The 18,342-nt window shown below is 66.0% G+C and overlaps 2 protein-coding genes across 2 annotated transcripts; one reads left to right on the top strand and one right to left on the bottom strand.

Moving 5' to 3' along the window:
- The first annotated feature begins 4,008 nt into the window (after positions 1 to 4,008).
- On the top strand, positions 4,009 to 5,049 carry LOC137162214 (C-type natriuretic peptide prohormone-like). The gene is made up of 2 exons (XM_067561802.1): positions 4,009 to 4,065; positions 4,777 to 5,049. Exons 1-2 carry the CDS (start codon positions 4,009 to 4,011, stop codon positions 5,047 to 5,049), a joined length of 330 nt encoding a protein of 109 aa, XP_067417903.1.
- Positions 5,050 to 6,375: 1,326 nt separating this feature from the next.
- EPHB4 (EPH receptor B4) lies at positions 6,376 to 18,342 on the bottom strand. Its single transcript, XM_067556099.1, has 16 exons — positions 17,665 to 18,342; positions 15,524 to 15,594; positions 14,467 to 15,151; positions 13,647 to 13,802; positions 13,146 to 13,475; positions 12,725 to 12,849; positions 12,433 to 12,598; positions 11,858 to 11,960; positions 11,574 to 11,641; positions 11,372 to 11,485; positions 10,881 to 11,128; positions 10,118 to 10,333; positions 9,308 to 9,457; positions 8,952 to 9,148; positions 8,380 to 8,532; positions 6,376 to 8,165 (listed from the first exon to the last, which is right to left on the bottom strand). The coding sequence occupies exons 1-16, from the start codon at positions 17,714 to 17,716 to the stop codon at positions 8,042 to 8,044; spliced, it is 2,958 nt and encodes a 985-aa protein (XP_067412200.1). The 5' UTR covers positions 17,717 to 18,342; the 3' UTR covers positions 6,376 to 8,041.

Below are 18,342 nucleotides of genomic sequence, written 5' to 3'. Positions count from 1 at the left end.
GAAGGACTGCGGGGCAGGGGCCAGTAGCACTGGGACCCTGGCCTGGCTGGCTGGAAAGGGTGTGTTTGCCATCACAGCCCTGGAAACGATGGATACAAGTGTTTGGTCGATCGGCCCCCACTAACTCCCACTCCCCTCACAGGGCCAGGGAGAGAACCCAGGAGTCCTGGCTCCCAGCCCCACCCCCTCTGCCCTGTTTAGGGTGCAGCTCTAATGGTGGCAGGGGGAAGGGGGGTAATTAAAGGCAGTTGCACAATAAAGGTGTCCATGGGTCCAGGTTGGGGGTGTGGGGGGGCAGGGACCGGCTCTGCCTTCTCCTGGCACTGGGGGGGGGGGGCTGCCCTGGTCTGGTGAGTTCACGGTCCTCGAAGCCAGGATGCCTGGGTTCCCTCTCCGACTCGGGGAGTGGGATCTAGTGGTTAGAGCGGGGGGAGAGCCAGGATTCCTGGGTTCTCTCCCTGGCTCTGGGTGGGGCGATACAGTTTGTGGCGGACACACCGCTGGGGGGGGGGCGGCAGCGCACAGCAGAGGTCAGGGGGTCACATTAGACACCCCCCCCCCCCCGAGGTCTGGCCCAGCGGCTGGGTTAAGCGATGCGTGACGCAGCTGCTAATTCTGCCATCTCGGCTTTGGGCTGCCGTGGGGGGAGGGCGGGAGGAGACACGATCCAATCCCAGGGCACCTGGTACCGCTGAATGCCTCGCTTGGTTCCCAAATCCCCTCTACCGGCCACTCGATCCGGGCCACTTCCTCAGAGCTGGCCCCTGAAAAGCCCGGCGCAAGTGTGGGAACCTTTGTGACGGAGACGCGGGCAAAGATCTGGTGTCACTTCCCGCCCCCAGCACCCATCTCGTCCCCGCCGATCATTTGCCAGCCTTCCTGCGCCCCAGTGAGCTGTTTACCCTTCACCTGCCAGCGTTTCTGCTCCGGGTTTTTTTTTTTTCCCTCCCTATGATTTGCCTTCCCGTTTTGCCAAGACGCCTGTTTGCCCTTCATGGGCTGCTCTTTAGCCCTGGTGGGGATTTTGTTTGGGGTCCTCTTCCTGCGTTTTTTTAAATTGGGGGGGAACCCCTTGAATTTGAGCCTCGACCACGGTTGCTTTAAATCGCCTCCTTGCAGTTTGCAGGCGTTTCACTCTTGAGACGGTTGCTTTTCATTTCCATTCCGCTTGCTGCCGAGTTTTCCTGTCAGTTCCCCTTTATTTGACGATATATCCTGCTGTGGGGGGGAGGGCTTTCTTGGTGCCTTCACCCCCCCCACAAGGATGTGAAATTTAATTACTTTATGGCCGCTGTTACTGAGAGCTTCAGCCATCTTCACTCCTCGGAGCAGCTCCTGGGCACCAAGCAAGAACTGCCCCTCACCTTGGATTGGTGGTTCTAAGAAGTAGCTGTTAACGGGTCCAGGAATATGATCGCCACACCCTGTCCTGCCGTGACCCAGCCCATACAGCCCATCTCACTCTTCAGGGCTTTGTGCCCCACACACAACGATGCTCCCACGGGGGTGGAGGGGAAAAGCAGGCCCCGTTTTTCACGCTGGCTCGCTGGTCTCCCGCTCGGGCGCCGAGGCTCTCACGGTGCCGATTTTCCTTGGCCAGCGTGCGGGAGGTTTCATGCCCTGGATTAAAGGTGACACTTTAATTCCCGGAGCTGCCGGGCTGGACTGGAATTTCTCCCTCGGGCAATTCGCCGGGACCGTTGGTGTCAAAGATCAGTGGTGGCGACCCCCCGGTCTACACCACCTTTGACCAGAGGAAGGTCGATTTCCCAGGCAGCTGCCACTATGTCCTGGCATGGCCCTGCCCCATGGGTGTGACCTCCTGACCTATTCCTAGCTCTGATCCCTGCCTGGCTCCACCCAGCCCGGCGCTGACCCTTGACACCCTGCCTCGGTTCCCCCGCTTTGCGCCCCCCCAGCCCCACCACCCCCACTCACCCCCCGTGTCTCCGCTGCCAGCTGCCAGCGTCCGCTTATGCAAAACCGCGGTGAGTGATGGGCCTGGGGGCAGCGAAGAGGGGTTCCATGAGGGAGGGGCCGGTGAACCAAGGCACCCCCTAACTCATCCTCCCTTCCCCCAGAACCCTCTCCGGCGACCCCCCCCCCCCCAACCACACCTTCGACAGCTGTGTGCTGACCGGGCCCCCCGGCCCCCGTGCTGCTGAGTGTCTCGGGCCGGATCCGGCGCCGGCTCGCCCTGCACTGGGGGGTCTCCGTCCTGCGGGCGGTTGGCCTCTCGGTGTAGGGCGACCCGATCGTTGTGCTGCAGGGCCGCAAACTGGCTAACCAGCCGCCCCGCCCCACAGGGGGCGAAGGAGCATGGAGGGCCCCATCTGGCATCTGCAGGCCCCCCACCCTCGGCCTGGTGGCTACTAACGCTGCCCCATTGGCTACTACTGGCTGAGCCAGTCTTGCGGCTACGGGCGTCTCCAGAGGCAGGACTCCTGGGTTCTTTCCTCCGTGTATGTCCCCCCTCCACCTCCATCTCTGTCTGTCTGTCTGTCTTGGGGGGAGAGGGGGGGCGTGTCTATAAATGAGAATAAATGTACCCTTAACCTGACTGGGCTTGAGTCTGGTGTCTGTCCCACCAGCCGCACCTCCTGCCACCTGGCTACCCGGACGCCTGGGTTCTTTCCCTGGCTCTGAGAAGGGAGGTAGCTAGCTTTGAACGCCCCCCCCGCCTCGGGTTACTGGACCCCGGGGAGCGGGGGGGCCTAGCTGGCTTGGGGAGGGAGGGGACAGGCCCCAGCCGGGTCCTTTCCCCTCTGACGTCAGCCTGGCGGCTGGTGAATAGGGGTTGGCTGGGGAACCCCCACGCCGGGGGCAGGAATTTTCTCTCCTTTGTCTCCCCGGCCTCCCCCCACACCCGGCTGGTTAGCAGGGGCGGGGAGACCAGGGGAGGTAGCTGGGGGCTTTTATTTTTAGCCTGGCCTTTTGTGGGGTGGGTGGGGCCGGGTCGTGGCCTCCTGGCGCCTTCCCCGGCCGCTTGCGTCAGCACGGGACAGGCACGGGAACCCAGGCGTCCGGGAGCCACCCACCCCCCTTCTGGGCCTTGTGCGAAGGGCCCCGGGTCTGGCCCAGCTGTGGGGCCCTGCATAGCCCCGCACGCAGGGAGGCCCCCCACCCAGCCCCACGACTGGGGCATTTGAGAGGCAGCCCCCCTCCCCCCCCCGCTCACCACACTGGGGGGGCGAATGGAACCAGAGATCCTCCTGTCACAGGCGGTACCTGAACCCCCTAGGGTGCCACAGCTCAACCCAAGGCTTGGGAACTGGCAGACTCAGATCCTGGGGTGTCCAAAGGGGGGTGGGGAACCTTCTGGGGATCCCCTTCACCCCCTACTTCCCCAGGGATGGGCAGCAGTGACCCCCCCCCGCCTCCCTGCCCCCAGGGTGGCACCGGTGCCCATGGCAACTGGGGGCTCTGAGCTGGGCAAGTTCCCCCCGCCCCAGCCTCAACCAGGCCCCCCGCTGTGGGGAGGCGGTGTTGGGCCCCCCCCCCCCCGGCTGCACCCCAGACAATGTCCCAGCTGGGCCTCCCGCCCTGGCCAGGCCTGAGCCCTCCTAATCCCCGGCCGCTTAATTAGCCCCCGCAGCTCGTTAATCCAGGGATTAGCCCGTTAATTAACAGGTGGGGCGGCCGGGGGGGATTTCAGGCTGACAGCCAGAGTCACTTCCTGTCCCAAACCCCCACCCCCACCTTCCCCTGAGGGTCCCACCACCCGGGGCCAGGCCCCTGCCCCCTTCCCTGACCCCCCCCCCCCGAGCCAGCCAGACCCCCGGCCAGCGCCCCATAGAGAGGCCAGGCCCCTGCCCCCCTCCCGAGCCAGCCAGACCCCCGCCCAGCCCCCGGTGGCTACAGGCCGGATTCCCTGCAAGCCTCTGGCTGGTCTCTGGGGCAACCTCCTGGTGGAAAGACGCAAGGTCCCCCCCCCCGCCCCTGGATGCTTCCCGGCCCCCTCCCGGTTACCCCGTGTGATGGGTTTAAAGGAGGGAGGGGCCCGGGGCTATGGGGAAAGGTCACGAAACCGTCCTCGGCTTGGATGAGAAGCGAGCCCCAGGGGCTGTGGGTCGGGTGTGAGGGGCACCGGTGGAGCTGGGGGGGGAGCCCCAGGGGCTGCGGGTCGGGAATAAGGAGCATCCGCCTGTTTCCAGCCTCATCCCCCCCCTTCCAGTAACTCATCACCCCGACAACCCAGGAGCCGCCAGAACAAAGCCCCCCACCTTCCCACCTACCCCCAGCCCCAGCGGAGGCGGGGTCTGTTGCCCCTGGTGATGCTTCCCGTGGTCGGGGGGCGTCACCGCCTCAGGCCCCTTATTACAGAGGGGCCAGGGCAGCAGAGACTCCAGTGGGACCAAGACGCCCAGCCTGAGCCCCCCACCACCACGTGCAGGGAAGGACCCTGGATCAGGGCCGGCCACACATGGGGATCATGCAACCTTCATCCACCCTGCTCATCCTCCTCCTCCTCCTCCCCCTCGCCTCGCCAGCCCCCCGCCAACCCCCTGAGGTAGGTACAAGGCTGGGCATGGAACCCAGGCATCCGGGCTCCCAACCCCCCCCTGCAGTAATCACTAGTCCCCACTGCCCTTCCAGAGCCGGGGAGAGAACCCAGGCTTCCTGGCTCCCAGCCCCCCCCGCGCTAACCACTAGTCCCCACTCCCCTCCCAGAGCCGTGTCTCGGGGCAGGTTCTCGGCGGGGTGGGCAAGAGGGGGGGGGCTGTCTCTCTCTGGGGGCATCTTCTTTACTGGGGTCTCCCCTTCCTGCCCCCCCAGACTCTGGCTGACTTCATGGGCGACCTTCTGGCTGCCCCGCTCTCTGCCGACGTCCCTGCGCCTCACAATCCCCCCTTCGCCCTGGCGGGAAGCCGCCCCCCCCGCGACAGCCCCGAGCCCCCCTCCCGCGACCCTACCTGGGCCCGATTCTTCGCAGACTTCATGAGCGGCCAGAGGAAGTTTCGGGGCCGGACCAAGAAGGCGCCCATGGCCCAGGGCTGCTTTGGGATGAAGCTGGACAGGATCGGGGCCCTCAGTGGGCTGGGCTGCTAGAACCTGAGGTAGGAGCCGACTGGGTCCAGCGGTAGGGGGTTCCCCAGGTTAACGACAGCCCTGCTATGCCTAGGGGGTGGGAAGTCCCCGGGTTAATGGCGGGTCCAGTGGCAGAGAGCTCCACAGGTTAACGACGGCCCAACTGTGCCCAGTGGTAGGGAGTTCCACAGGTTAACGGTGGCCCAGCAGTACCCAGCAGTGCAGAGTCCCCCGGGTTAACACCGGTCCAGCTGCGGGGAGTTCCATAGGTTAATGAAGCCCTGCTGCTGTGGTAACCAGGCTTCTCTGGGCTATTCCCCCTCCTGCTGGGGGGGCCCACACCTCCCAACCTCACCCCCCCTTCTCCACCTTCCCCCAGGTCTGCCTCCCCCCGACGAAGTCCCCCTGGGGCTGATGGAAGTGACGCCGGAGCAGTTCCGATCCGTGACGCAGCCCCCCCCCCCGGCTCTGGTTTTGGAGTGGGGGGGGGCCAAGGACGCCTGGTCTGTTCCCTCCCCCCCCCCCCGGTCCGGGACCGTAGGGCCCAGGCCCCGTCCTGCCCCCATAGCGATGAAATAAAGGGGGTTTTATGTCACTGCGGGCAAAGTGTCTTTTATTGCAGAGGGGGCTAACCGGGCCGGGGAGAGAACCCCGGCGTCCGGGCGCCCAGCGCCCCCCCCCCCGCAAGATCCTGTCAGAGGCACTTGGGTGCAGTGCGACAAGTGGCCACCGGGGGGCGCTGTTGCTCCATTTTAGGGGAGCGCTGGGCTGCGGGGGAGCCTCCCAGACCCCCTCCCGCCAGCCCGGCCCTGCCCCCCCCCCGTGCCCTTCACTCCCCCCCCCGGATTTACCTTCCCTTTTATAGATCTGCCCCCCCCCCACCGCACATCTGGAGGGAACATCGGGGAGGGGGGGCTGTTCCGGACACCAGGGTCCTCTCCCCAGCCCTGGGAGGGGGGGTCCATAAGGCTGTTTGGGGGGGGGGCCCTGCCGCCGTCCGTTCCGGGGTCACTCAGTCTGTCCGTCTATCTATCGTCCACAAGGGGTCGGCGCCTGGGTGACATCTCCCCCCCCCCCCGGCTTCCTGCCCTGGGAAACAGCAGCTGGTGAATAGCGACCTCCCGACCCCCCCACACCGAGCTGGGCAGAGAACCCAGGAGTCCTGGCTCCCAGCCCCCTGCGCTAACCACTTGCCCCCACCCTCCTCCCAGAGCCCGGGAGAGAACCCAGGCGTCCTGGCTCCCAGCCCCCTGTGGCCCCCCCCGTTATTGTTCTGCTCGCAGGCAAATCGCTAGCAGGGTGCCACCCCGTCCCTCCCCACGGCCCGTCCCAGCTCGAGGGGCGGAGCCAGGTCCCTCTCCCTATGAGGCCACGCCCCCTGTGTCCATGACACGCCCCCCCTTACCCCCTCCATCCATTCCTCAGCCAGCTGATTGTATCCCACTTTATTGGGGGGGAGGGCCCCCCCATTCAGCTCTGGTGGGGGGGTCACTGGTCCAGGTTAGGGGGAGATACCGGGGGGGGGGAGATTCCCTGCCCCCCCCACTTCGGTTCAAAAGCAAACGGCGACAAACGAACAAAACCCCGTTAAATCCGCCTTCAATATGAAGGTGACGGGGCGGTGCCCGCCGATGACCTCACGGCCCAGCGCTGATGACCTCACGGCCCGGCGCCGGTTTGATATGAAAGTTCTCCTATCGCACAGTGATGAGATCAGGGTTCGAGGCCGGTGACATCATTAGTTGGCAGCCTCTGCTCCCAGGCGTGCCCTGGCGACATCACAGGCCGATGGCAGACGAGCTCACAGGCTGATGACGTCATTAGAGGGCGTCCGGCTGCCCTGGTGTCACGGAATGATGACATCATAGGCTGGCAGTGATGACAGCGAAGGGCGCCTTGGCAGCTCTTGTATCACAGCCAGATGACATCATTAGAGGGAAACCAGGCTCTCCTGATGATGCAGATTGATGACATCACAGGCGGTAATCGATTACATCCTTAAACAGCATGACTCTGACATCACACACGGGAGTTGGTGACATCATTAGCCAGGGCCCTGATTTCTGGGCATCGCACAATGATGACATCACAGCTCTGCACCCATGATGCTGATAGTCTGAATTTTTCCAGTTATAACATCATATCTGCTGTTTCTGATGACATCACAATGACATCATGCCAGCCCCAGTGACATCACGAGGCAGCAGCTGGGCGGGGGGGTCCGGCGGCCAAGGCCTGAGGGTGCCGTTGCCTGTCCCCGAGACTATGACATCACTGAGCAGCAGTGACATCACTACTGGCAATAGTCATTCTTTGGCTTCATGGGGGGCAGCCCTAGGTGGACTGCGCCCCCTCCCTCGCAGCCCCCCCATGGTTGGGGAGGGTAATAGGGAGTCAAGTAGATGGGGGAGGGTATCCCCCCTCCCCGTGGAGATAACGGGGGGCACCTGATGACATCACTGCCCCCCATATGTCTGTGGGCGGGCGATAAGGCAGCCATGAGGGGAAATGATGGGTGGCCACCTTGGTCCCCAGAGGCCATCTTGGATTCCCAAGAGACGATCGCCCAGCTCTGGAGAGCCTCCCTAAGGCGGCCATCTTGGTAACCCCACCCTAGGGCGGACATCTTGAGCAGCCCAACCCCCTCAAGGGGCGGCCACATCTGCAGACCACCGAAAAGCGGCCATCTTGGGACCCGACCAAGCCACGGCAGCCATCTTGGAATCCCCAAGCAAGGGTGGCCATCTTGGGAGACTGAAGTGCAGCCATCTTGGCAGTTGACCAAAAGGCCCCGCAGCCATCTTGGGACGTGGCCGGAGGGCAGCCATCTTGGAACACTCAACCAATAGGCCCCCCCCGATATTTTCCCTGCTCAGACACAAAGTGCAGCCGGGAGGGGTTGGGGGGTCAGGTTCCCCATTAGAGACCAGCCCCTGCAGGGTCCTGTCAGCGAGGGGGGGCACGGCTCGCTCCCAGCTCGGGGGGCCCAGGCAGGACACAACCCTGCAAGGAGTCAGAACTGGCCCCCCACAGCGCCCCCGGCCGGGGCCATTTTGCTCTGGGTTCGCATGTTCTGGACGCTGGAGAGAATCTTCTTCTGGTGGCCGGCCAGGGTCACCCCAATTCGGAGCAGGTCCCTGCGGGGCAGAGATGGGGGGGGTGAGTGGGACCCCCAGCTCTGCCGGTGCCCCTCACTCCCGACCCGCAGCCCCCAGCTCCGCCGGCGCCCCTCACTCCCGACCCCCAGCCCCCAGCTCCGCCGGCGCCCCTCACTCCCGACCCCCAGCCCCCAGCTCCGCCGGCGCCCCTCACTCCCGACCCCCAGCCCCCCGCGGGGGTGGGCTCACTCACTCGGTGGAGATCTGGCTGACCAGTTCAAAGGAGTTGAACCCGGCGTTGCTGAAGTTTTCCTCGTAGCCTCCCATGCGGATGGCCCGAAGCCAGTCCCCCACGGAGCGGAAGGAGTAGTGGGGGGCCCGCTGGTCTAGGAGGGGGTGGGACGGCCTGGGGGGGGAGACACAGTGGCGGGGAGCCTGTGTTAGCACCGGTTGCGGACAGGTTGCTCTGCCCAACCCGCCCCTCCTGGACACCCTGAGATTGAGGGGGATTATTCCATGGGGGGGCCGGAAATTACGGGGGGGGTCGCCTCCCTCTCTGCCCCTCGGGAGATCAGTTGGGGGGAGAAAAGAGAGGGGAGGGGAAAAGATGGGAGTGAGGGGGCTCCCTACTGTGCCCCCCCCAGCTCCCAATGAGTTGCACCCCCAGCCTGGAACCAGGCCAGGAACCAACCTCCACACAACTCCCAGGGTCTGGCCAGGCTCACAGCCCCTCCCCCACAAGGGCCCCATATCACAGCCCCCCCCTTCCAAGGGGGTTTCTTCCCCAAAGCCCCCACCCCAGGCCGGCCCATCGCAGCCCCTCACCCGCCGCCGGCGTCCCGGGCGACGATCTTGAGGCTGGCCGGGTTGCGGATCAGCTTGTCCAGGGCGCTGACCAGCTGGGCGAAGCGGGGCCGGGCGCGTCGCTCTTTCTGCCAGCAGTCCAGCATCAGCTGGTGCAGGGCCGTGGGGCAGGCGGCCGGCGGGGGCAGGCGGTAATCCTGCTCAATGGCGTTGATCACCTGCGCAGACAGGGCCCCAGCTCAGACACCGGCACCGAGAGGCGGCCAACTCTGGGGCGGGGCGGCTGTCTAACAGCCGCATAGAACGGCTGCAGCTGGGGGAGCTGGCTCGGAGTCGGGGGGGGACAGCTCGGAGCCGGGGGGGGGGGCCATACTCACATCCTGGTTGGACATATCCCAGTACGGCCGCTCCCCGAATGACATGACCTCCCACATGACGATGCCGTAGCTCCAGGCGTCGCTAGCAGAGGTGAATTTGCGGAAGGCGATGGCCTCCGGGGCTGTCCAGCGAATGGGGATCTTCCCGCCCTGGGACAGACAGATGGACGGGGGGGAGGTGGGGGTGAGAGGGACGTGGCGCCCGGCCACCCACTCAAACCACTGGCCCCTCCACCCAGAGCCGGGGAGAGAACCCAGGCATCCTGGCTCCCAGCCCCTCCCGCCCTGTGCCCTGTGCTGGGTGTACCAGGGAGCTGGTGTGGGGCAGTCAGAGGGCAGGGTTAGGGGTACCCACCCCACGTACCAGGCAGCTGCTGTAGGGGGTCGCAGGTGTATGCGGGGGCCAGGGGCCTATGGAGGGCCAGGGATCCATGCAGGGGGGCTGTGGGTCCTGACCAGGTGTACCAAACAGCTGGTATAGGTGGGATATGAGGGGCTGGGGTGCCATGGGAGGTCAGGGGGTCCCCGCCAGGTGTACCAGGCAGCTGGTGTAGGTGGGGTCGGGGGGTATGGAGGATCGGGGGGTCCCTGCCCCACGTACCAGGCAGCTGGTGTAGGTGGGGTCGGGGGGTATGGAGGATCGGGGGGCTGTGAGGGGGGTCGGGGGGTCCCTGCCCCACATACCAGGCAGCTGGTGTAGGTGGGGTCGGGGGGTATGGAGGATTGGAGGGTCCCTGCCCCACGTACCAGGCAGCTGGTATAGGTGGGGTCGGGGGGTATGGAGGATCGGAGGGTCCCTGCCCCACGTACCAGGCAGCTGGTGTAGGTGGGGTCGGCTGAGCTCTCCTCCAGGAAGCGGGAGAGGCCGAAGTCGGAGACCTTGCAGACCAGGTGGCCGTTGACCAGGATGTTGCGGGCGGCCAGGTCGCGGTGCACGTAGCCCGTCTCCGCCAGGTAGTGCATGCCCGAGGCGATGCCCCGCAGCATCCCCACCAGCTGCAGGGGCGCGAACTGCCCCTCCTTCAGCTGCCGGCACACGGGGGCGGGGTCAGCGTGGGAGGGCGGAGCCAGCGCAAGGGGGTGGGGCCAGCATGGGAGGGTGGGGCCGGAGGACGGGTCGCTGCTGCGCAGGGGAGGGGCTTTGGGGCTTTTCAGCACCCCCCCTTCCCCGCCCAGTGTTTCAGGGTCCCCCAGAGCCCTATGAAGGACCCAATGGCCACGTCCTCCGTGATCCGGGTGGTTTCGGGGTGTCTGGGTTTTGGGGTCCCCTCCCCCCATTTCTAGGCACCAATACCCAGAGGAAGGGACCCTGTGCCCCGCTCTCCACGATCCGGGAGATCTGGGGGTGTCTGGGTTTGGGGGGGCCCGTACCCAGAGGAAGGGGGCCCAACGCCCCATTCTCCATGACCCGGGCAATTTGGGGGTATCTGGGTTTCGGGGGGGCCAGTTTCGGGGGGCCCATACCCAGAGGAAGGGGCCCCAACACCCCGTTCTCCATGACCCGGGCAGTTTGGGGGTGTCTGGGTTCAGCGGTATCTGGGTTTCGGGGGTGCCGGTTTCGGGGGGCCCGTACCCGGAGGAAGGAGTCCAGCGCCCCGTTCTCCATGAACTCGGTGAGGATCATGACGGGGGTGCTGCTGGTCACCACCCCCTCCAGCCGGATGATGTTGGGGTGCTCGAACTGCCCCATGATGCTGGCCTCGCTGAGGAACTCGCGCCGCTGCCGCTCCGTGTACCCCCCTTTCAGCGTCTTGATGGCCACGCAGGCCTCCTTCTTCCCGGGCGCCTTCAGCCGCCCGCGGCACACCTCCCCGAACTCGCCTGCACACCGGGCCCCACAGCGTCAGCGGGGCCGAGCCGAGGGGGGGGCCAAAAGAGGGGGGGGCCGCAGGGGGCAGGAGGCGGCGGGGGGGGCGCAGGGAACACACCACGGCGAGGGGCTGAGCAGGAAACCGATACGAGGAATCGAAGGGGGGGGGGGGGGCCGGCCTCCATGGGTACAGGAGCCGTCTGGCTGGGGGGGGGAGGTTTGGGAGAGGGCCGGGGGGCGGGGGCGGGACGCACCGGCTCCAATCACTTCCTCGATCTTGACGTAGGCCACGTCGATCTCCTTGGCGAATTCCCGCACGGCCTCGTTGGGATCCTCGTAGGTGAAGGGGTCAATGTAGAGCTTGGTGCCTGGGGAGGGGGGAAAGCGGCCGGGGGGGGCAGTTAGAGATGACCCCCCCAGACACTAGCCCCCTCCCCAATTCTCCCCCCCACTCACCGTGCCCGATGAGGTACTGCCCGTGCTTGTCCGAGTACTCGGGGTCGCGGCCCCCTGCCCCACGCCGCCTGCCGGGGGGAGGAGATGGAGAGTGAAGGGGAGTCGGGGGGGTTGGCCAAGAGACCCCCCCACAAGGAGAACATGGGTGGATCCAATCCACTCCCATCCCTCTGACCCCCAAGTCCCTCTCTGTCCCCCCTGATTGCCCCCTTCCATGCCCCCCCAGGCCAGGCAGGGAGGGGTGTCTCACCCCTCCCACCCCCTCCACGCCAGGGGGGTCTCACCTGACGCAGATCACAGCCACCACCACCACGGCCAGAACCAGCAGGGCCCCCACGGCAGCCGCCCCCACGATCAGCCCCAGCTGCTCCGCCCGGCCCCCTGCCTCTGGGGAGAGAGACGCCATCAGGGGGCTGCCCGGGGTGGAGGCAGGTGTCAGGCAAGCGTCACCCCCAACCCAGTCACACACACACGCCCGCCCCCCAGGCACAAATCTCCCACCTGATGCCCTCCCCGCCCCCCGGTCCCGGCCGGCTCAGGTTGAGAGATACTGCCTGGCCTAGAGAGCAAAGGGCAGGGGGGAAACTGAGGCAGGGCTGGTGGGCATGTTGCTCCAGTGGGGAGGGGCTCCACGGGTCCCCCCAAGAGCAACCTGATGCCAGGGAGTTGTGGGGGGGGCTCAAACCAGGGCATCCTGGCAGGCGGTGCCTCTAGGAACCCGGATGGCAGCTGTGGAGGAGGGAAACTGAGGCAGGGCCAGGGGAGTGGGGAAACTAAGGCAAGGCCAGGGGCATGGGGGTGGGGAAACTGAGGCAGGGCCGGGGGGGCTGCGGGCCATGTGTGGGTGGGGATCACTCACCGTTGCCCTGGGTGGGGAAGATGATCTCCGGCCCGAATTCCCCATAACCGGCCTCAGAGCGGGCGCGGACGCGCACCCCATAGAGGGCCCCACGGCGCAGGCCCCCCAGTGCCACCCGGGCCTCCGACGCCTTCACGAACATGGGGGATTCCCCGCCCACCGCGCCCTGGGGGGGCAGGAGGGGGGATCAAACCTGGCTCCACAGCACAGAGACCTCCCCGCCCCCTCCCCCTTTCCGACCCCCCCTCACCTCTGATTTCCCCCCCAGCGCCCTGGCCCCCCCCAACCTCACCTTCTCGTAGTATTTCACCTCGTAGTCCAGGATGCGCCCACTGGGGGGGTGGGGCGCTGGCCACGTCAGCATCATCCCGCCGGGGGAAACTGAGGCCTGGTGGATGCCAGCCACGGGCAGGGGCACTGGGGTGGGAAGGGGACAAGTCAGGGCCCGGTGAATTGGTCAGGAGTAAGGGGCGCTGGCGAGGGGGGAGCTGCGGGTCAGGAGTGGGGGGCACCGGCGAGGGGGGTCTGTGGGTCGGGAGTGAGGGGCGCCGGCGAGGGGGGGGCTACGGTTCGTGAGTGGGGGGTACCAGCGAGGGGGGGTCTGTGGGTCGGAAGTGGGGGGCGTCGGCAAGGGGGGGTGCTGGCGAGGGGGGGGCTGCGGGTCAGGAGTGGGGGGCACCGGCAGGGCTGGGGGCCGCGGGGGGGGCGCTCACCGTCCTTGCAGGTGGTGACGTTGACCGACTCGGCCTGCGGCGGGTTGGGGCTCAGGCCCGACACCCCGTTGAGGGCCTGGATCTCGAAGGCGTAGGTGACGTAGGGCTGCAGCCCCTGGACTGTCACCCCTGGCTCTGCCAGCCCCTCGGCGCCGGGGGCGAAGGCCAGGCGGGCGCAGCGCCGGCACGGCTGCCCCTCGGGGCACGCGGAGCAGAGCACGGTGTAGCTGACGTCCTGCCGGCCCCCGTCCTCCAGCGGCTCGCTCCAGGCCAGCGTGGCCACCGAGCCGTTGATCCGGGCCACGATGCTGCGCGGGGCGGATGGAGTCGCTGCGGGGGGGGGGAGAGACATAGAACCCAGGCGTCCGGGCTCCCAGCCCCCCAGCTCTCACCACTAGCCCCCACTCCCCTCCCGGAGTCGGGGGGGAGAACCCAGGCGTCCGGGCTCCCAGCCCCCCAGCTCTAACCCACCAGCCTCCCGCCCGTCCCAGGGACACTCACTGGTGCAGGCGGAGCCGGGGGGGTCGGCGCTGGCGCGGAAGTAGCCGTTGCGGCAGGAGCAGATGGCGGAGCCGGGCACCGAGGAATGGCTGAAGGGGGGGCAGGACTGGCAGGAGCCCTCCCCCTGCGTGGCCTTGAAGGTGCCGGGGGCGCAGGCTGGTGGCGGGAGGGAAGGCTGGGGTCAGACAGAACCATCCTGGGGAACGGAGGGTTCAACGGCCCCCGTGCCTCGCCCCAGAAATGGCCGCATCTCAGCGCCCCTCCCCCCCACACACAAATTTTTTACTCCTTCTCTGCCAGCCGCCGGCTCTGCTCTCCTGGGGGGGCGTCTGCCAGGATGTGGGGGGGGGGGGATTAGAGGTTCCTACCGCAGTTCAGAGAGATGAAATGTTATGGCTTCCCCCCTCCCCCGCCCCGTGTGAGAGGGTTGGACTGACCCCCCTCCCAGAGCCGGGCAGAGAACCCCAAAGTCCTAGGTCCCTTCCAGCCCCCACACGCTGCTCTGCTTTCCCCCCGCGACTCCCCCAGAGAACCCAGGCGTCTGACTCTCCCACGCCAGGAACCCAGGTGTCCCGGTCCCCCCTCAGAGTCCAGGCTCCCGGGAGTCCAACCCCCCACCCTGGGAACCCAGACGTCTGACCCTCCACCCCGGGAACCCAGACGTCTGACCCTCCACCCCGGGAACCCAGACGTCCGACCCCCCGCCCCGGGAACCCAGGGGCCCGACCCCCCGCCCCGGGAACCCAGGGGCCCGACCCCCCGCCCCGGGAACCCAGGGGCCCGACCCCCCACCCCGGGAACCCAGGCGTCCGCCCCTCACCTCGACAGCGCGTGTCCCCGTCAGCGGCCTCGTGGCCGGCCAGGCAGACGCAGCCGGCCGGGGCATGTTCGGCCCAGCGCCCGTCCTCCCGGCAGTACATGCTGAGCGGGGCCGGGCTGGCCTGGACGGCCCCGGCCACGCAGGCACCGGCCACGGGCGTGAGCAGCTCCCGGGGCACGGTCTCGGGGAAGGCGGCCAGGCGGGCCACGGCCGGGGGGCACTTGTGGAAGAAGAGGCGGACGCCCAGCAGGGCCATGCAGGCGCCCTGGTCCTGGAAGGCCAGGTAGAAGCCGGCTTTGCTGAGCGGCCCCAGGCGCAGGGTTTTCACGTTCACCTTCCCCGTGGCTTCGCCCCCCGGCCGCTTGCGGGTCAGGTGCTCGGCCGCCACCGTGTCCACTTTGACCCAGGGGTTCTCCAGCCAGGCGGGGGCCGTGGCCGTGGCCACGTCGCCCTCGGCCTCGTAGTAGAAGAGGTTGAAGGTCTCCTTGCAGGCGCGGGCCGGGCGCGGGAGGGAGAAGCACTCCACCACCGTGTAGCGCAGCTCGGCGTAGACCACGGCCGCCCCCCGGCGCGCCACGAAGCCGCTGCGCAGCCAGGCCTCCCGGCCCGGCCCGGCCACCGCGCACACCTCGAAGGTGCGCACCGAGTGCTGGCGCTCCTCGTCCAGCCCGCTCACCTCCTCCCACTGCGGGGGGACGGGACGGGACGGTCAGTCGGAAGGGGTGGGCATGCGGCTCCCCCTGCCCCCCCCAGCTCCCTTGCCCCAGCTCCCCAGCCTACAGCTTCCCCCTCGCCCCTGCCCCCCGGGACCCAGCCCCGCCTGTCCCCCACCTGGGATCCCTTGCTCGGCTCCCCCTTTGCCCCTCCGCCCCGCCTGCCCCCTCACCCCAGTTCCCCAGTCCCCAGCTGCCTCCTTACTCCAGCCCCTCCACCTACCTCCCCCCACCTGCCCTCTCCCCTCAGCTCCCCAGCCCCCATCTCCCCCCTCAACCCAACCCCCCACCCAGCTCCTCCCTCCCCCCACCTGCCCCCTTGCCCCAGCCCCCCCTGCCCCCACCTGGCCCTCGGTTTGGGGGTACGTCGTCCACTTCAGATCCGACGTCTCCAGCCGGGTGTTCAGCAAGGTTTCTGAGGGAGAGAGAAAGCGGGGGGAGGTGAGCCGGGGGGGTGCTGCCGGTCGGGAGTGAGGGGCACCGGGGGTAGGACCCAAGAGTCCCAGCAGACACAATTCTTGTCCCTCCCCCCTGGGGCCATTGGTGCCTGCGGTGGGATTCTGGATCATTAGAGGGTGAATCTGAGTGGGGGTTGGGAGGTGCCCGAAGGCCCCAGAAAATAACCCTCTCTAATCAATGGAGGGATGAGGCGTTTCCCCTCGAGGGGGCGCTGGCTCCCACTCAGCCACAGCTCCCAAACCCTGACCCCTGCCATCTGCATCCTCCTCCAGCCTCCGCCCCAGATGTGAAGGATTGTCCCTCCGGTGACCCTGCCCGGCTTCCCGGAGCCAGTGGGTGGGGCAGGACGCCTGGGTCCTATCCTGACCCCCCATCCCACCGGGTGGCCCTTGCTTCCTGCCTCACCAGCCCCTCTGCGGGATCGGAGCCAGGGAGTCCCGGGAGGGGGGAGTGGGGCAGTCCAGCTTTTGCCTTATTCCACCCCCTCCCCCCAGGGCTGGGCTGGGATCCTCGGGTGGGGCCATTCCCGATGCCCAGCACCGCCTCCGGCTGGTTGCACATGATTCAGGCACTCAGCATCTCCCAGTCTCGTTAGGGACCAGGGCTGAGGGGGATCCCGGCCCAGCTGCCCCCCGCCCCGGCCGCGAGTTCGAATCCCGGTATCACTAACGAAAGATCCAGGGCAGGACGGAAAGGGTTAAATCCCAGTGCACAGAGGTCGGAGGGGGACTGACAGTGAGAACAGAAACTGGCCTGGCCCCAAGGGTTAACAGCAGGGGAAATGGACCCAGGCGTCCTGGCGCCCAGTCCTCCCCTGCTCTAACCACTATCCCCCACTCCGCTCCCAGAGCCGGGGAGAGAACCCAGGCGTCCTGGCTCCCAACCCCCCCTGCTCTAACCACTAGGCTTTGCGAACCTGGCAAAGCAAATCTGCCTTTTCACCCCTTTCCAAGGAGCTGCGTGCTGCCCCGTGGGGAAGAGATAGCAGAGGAACAGAAGGAAGCAGCTGGCCAGCCGGAGGAGAAGAGAAGGGGCGAAATCCTGCGAGGAAAGGATGGAGGAGAAAGAGACGCAGCGAAAATCTGGGGACACCTGGGGGGAGCCCCTTTGCAAAGCCCTGGCTTTCCTGGGGGTGGGGCAGCGAAAAGCAGGAGCGAGGTGGTGGGGGGGGGCTGGTGAAAGAGAAGGGGGAAAAAAACCCGCTTCCCGCGGGCCTAGGCAGCTGAAAGACAAAGTTTTCGGAGGGAAATGTAGGAAGCGGGGAGAGAAAGAAGAAAAAGGGGAGGAAAGAAAAGTGCAGGGCGCAGAGAAATGGAGAACGAAACAAAAGAGAGAAAATGGGGTTTTTCTTTCCAGGCCTCTGGTCCATAATCCCCCCTTCTCTGCCCCCGGATCCCACAAGAACGAGAGGCCGGGGCTCACTCTTTGTTGGCATGAGTTAAATCACCCTGAGAGAGGGAGCGTGGAAATGGGTTCCATGAAAGGCAGCGAAGGGAAATCAGGGTCCGTCTGTTTTAAAGGTTTATTAAAACACAGTAAATCAAACCTCAGGGGAGAGTTGGACAGACGGGGGGAGGGGGCGGTGAGGATGGAGGGAGGGGCAGTAATAAAACTTCAGTCACTTGTATCCCTTACGTTCACACCACACAAAAATTGGCAGCCCCCACCCCCAAACCACCAGCCCCCACTTCCCTCCTGGAGCCAGGGAGAGAACCCAGGAGTCCTGGCTCCCAGCCCCCTGCGCACTCTGACCACTAGCCCCCACTGCCGTCCCAGAGTCAGGGAGAAAACCCAGGAGTCCTGGCTCCCAGCCCCCTGCGCACTCTGACCACTAGCCCCCACTGCCGTCCCAGAGTCGGGGAGAAAACCCAGGAGTCCTGGCTCCCAGGCCCCTGCGCACTCTGACCACTAGCCCCCACTGCCATCCCAGAGCCCCTCCCTGATTTCAAGCTGGTTTATGACACTTTCTCTGTGTAACTTGCCAAAGGCACCGAAATCTGATCAAATCAACCCAAGTGCCACTCACCTTCCACGGCCTGTGTTAGGGGGATCCAGAGGTAAAGCAGCCAAAGCCCCATCCTCTGGGGCAGCCCAGACTTCCTTGGAGGTGGTGAAGCTGCTGTCGGTCCCAGGCAAAATCCCAGCAACCGGGAGAGGAAGGGAGGGGGGGCAGGATTCCCAAGTGGGAAAAGTGACCCCAGAAAAATAATCCCAGAAAAATTAAGACCCAAAACGGCCCTTAATCTGGGAAAATGTAATCCCCCGTTTTTCCTCTCTTTGGAACGACTCGGCTACCCCCCGAGAGCTGGAAAATTCAAGGCACGGGAACCCCCCCCCTGGAATATTTGTTTGCTAAGAAATCACAGAAACTGGGGAGGAAAGAACCCGCCCGCACATTTCTGGGGTGCAAAAATCAACCCTTCGCCCGGCTTTTCTAATCTAGAAGAAATTCCCCTGGTCTAAAAAAGCAACTAACCCCCCCCCCACCTCCCAATGGCTTTAATCTGGGAAACTCAATTCCCCAAATGCTCTTCAACTAGAAAAAACATGAATGCCTCAGTTTCCCCTGGTCGGGAGGGAAAAATCACTTCCCCCTAGTCTACAAACATCTGAACCCTCAGTGCCTCTGAGTCTCCCAAACTCTGAAACATCCAGTGTCCCCTGGTCTGGAAAAGTTTCACTCCTCGGATTTGTCTGACACCCC

This window comes from Emydura macquarii, unplaced genomic scaffold, assembly GCF_026122565.2.
Source record: "Emydura macquarii macquarii isolate MOO-44397 ecotype Brisbane River unplaced genomic scaffold, CSIRO-AGI_Emac_v2 contig_306, whole genome shotgun sequence".
Classification (NCBI taxonomy): domain Eukaryota; kingdom Metazoa; phylum Chordata; order Testudines; family Chelidae; genus Emydura; species Emydura macquarii.
The sequence above is the reverse complement of the archived record's forward strand: the minus strand, read 5'-3'. Positions and strand labels throughout refer to the sequence as shown.

Excerpts from the sequence above, each read along its gene's own strand:
- LOC137162214 (XM_067561802.1), top strand. The coding sequence starts at position 4,009 with ATGGGGAAAGGTCACGAAACCGTCCTCGGCTTGGATGAGAAGCGAGCC. Across the intron at positions 4,066-4,776 it reads AGAAGCGAGCCCCAGGGGCT|ACTCTGGCTGACTTCATGGG; the intron begins GTGGGTCGGGTG and ends CTGCCCCCCCAG.
- EPHB4 (XM_067556099.1), bottom strand. The coding sequence starts at position 17,716 with ATGGGGCTTTGGCTGCTTTACCTCTGGATCCCCCTAACACAGGCCGTG. Across the intron at positions 11,961-12,432 it reads CTTCCCCACCCAGGGCAACG|AGGCAGGGGGCCGGGCGGAG; the intron begins GTGAGTGATCCC and ends CTCTCTCCCCAG. Across the intron at positions 11,129-11,371 it reads CGAGGAAGTGATTGGAGCCG|GCGAGTTCGGGGAGGTGTGC; the intron begins GTGCGTCCCGCC and ends CCCGGTGTGCAG.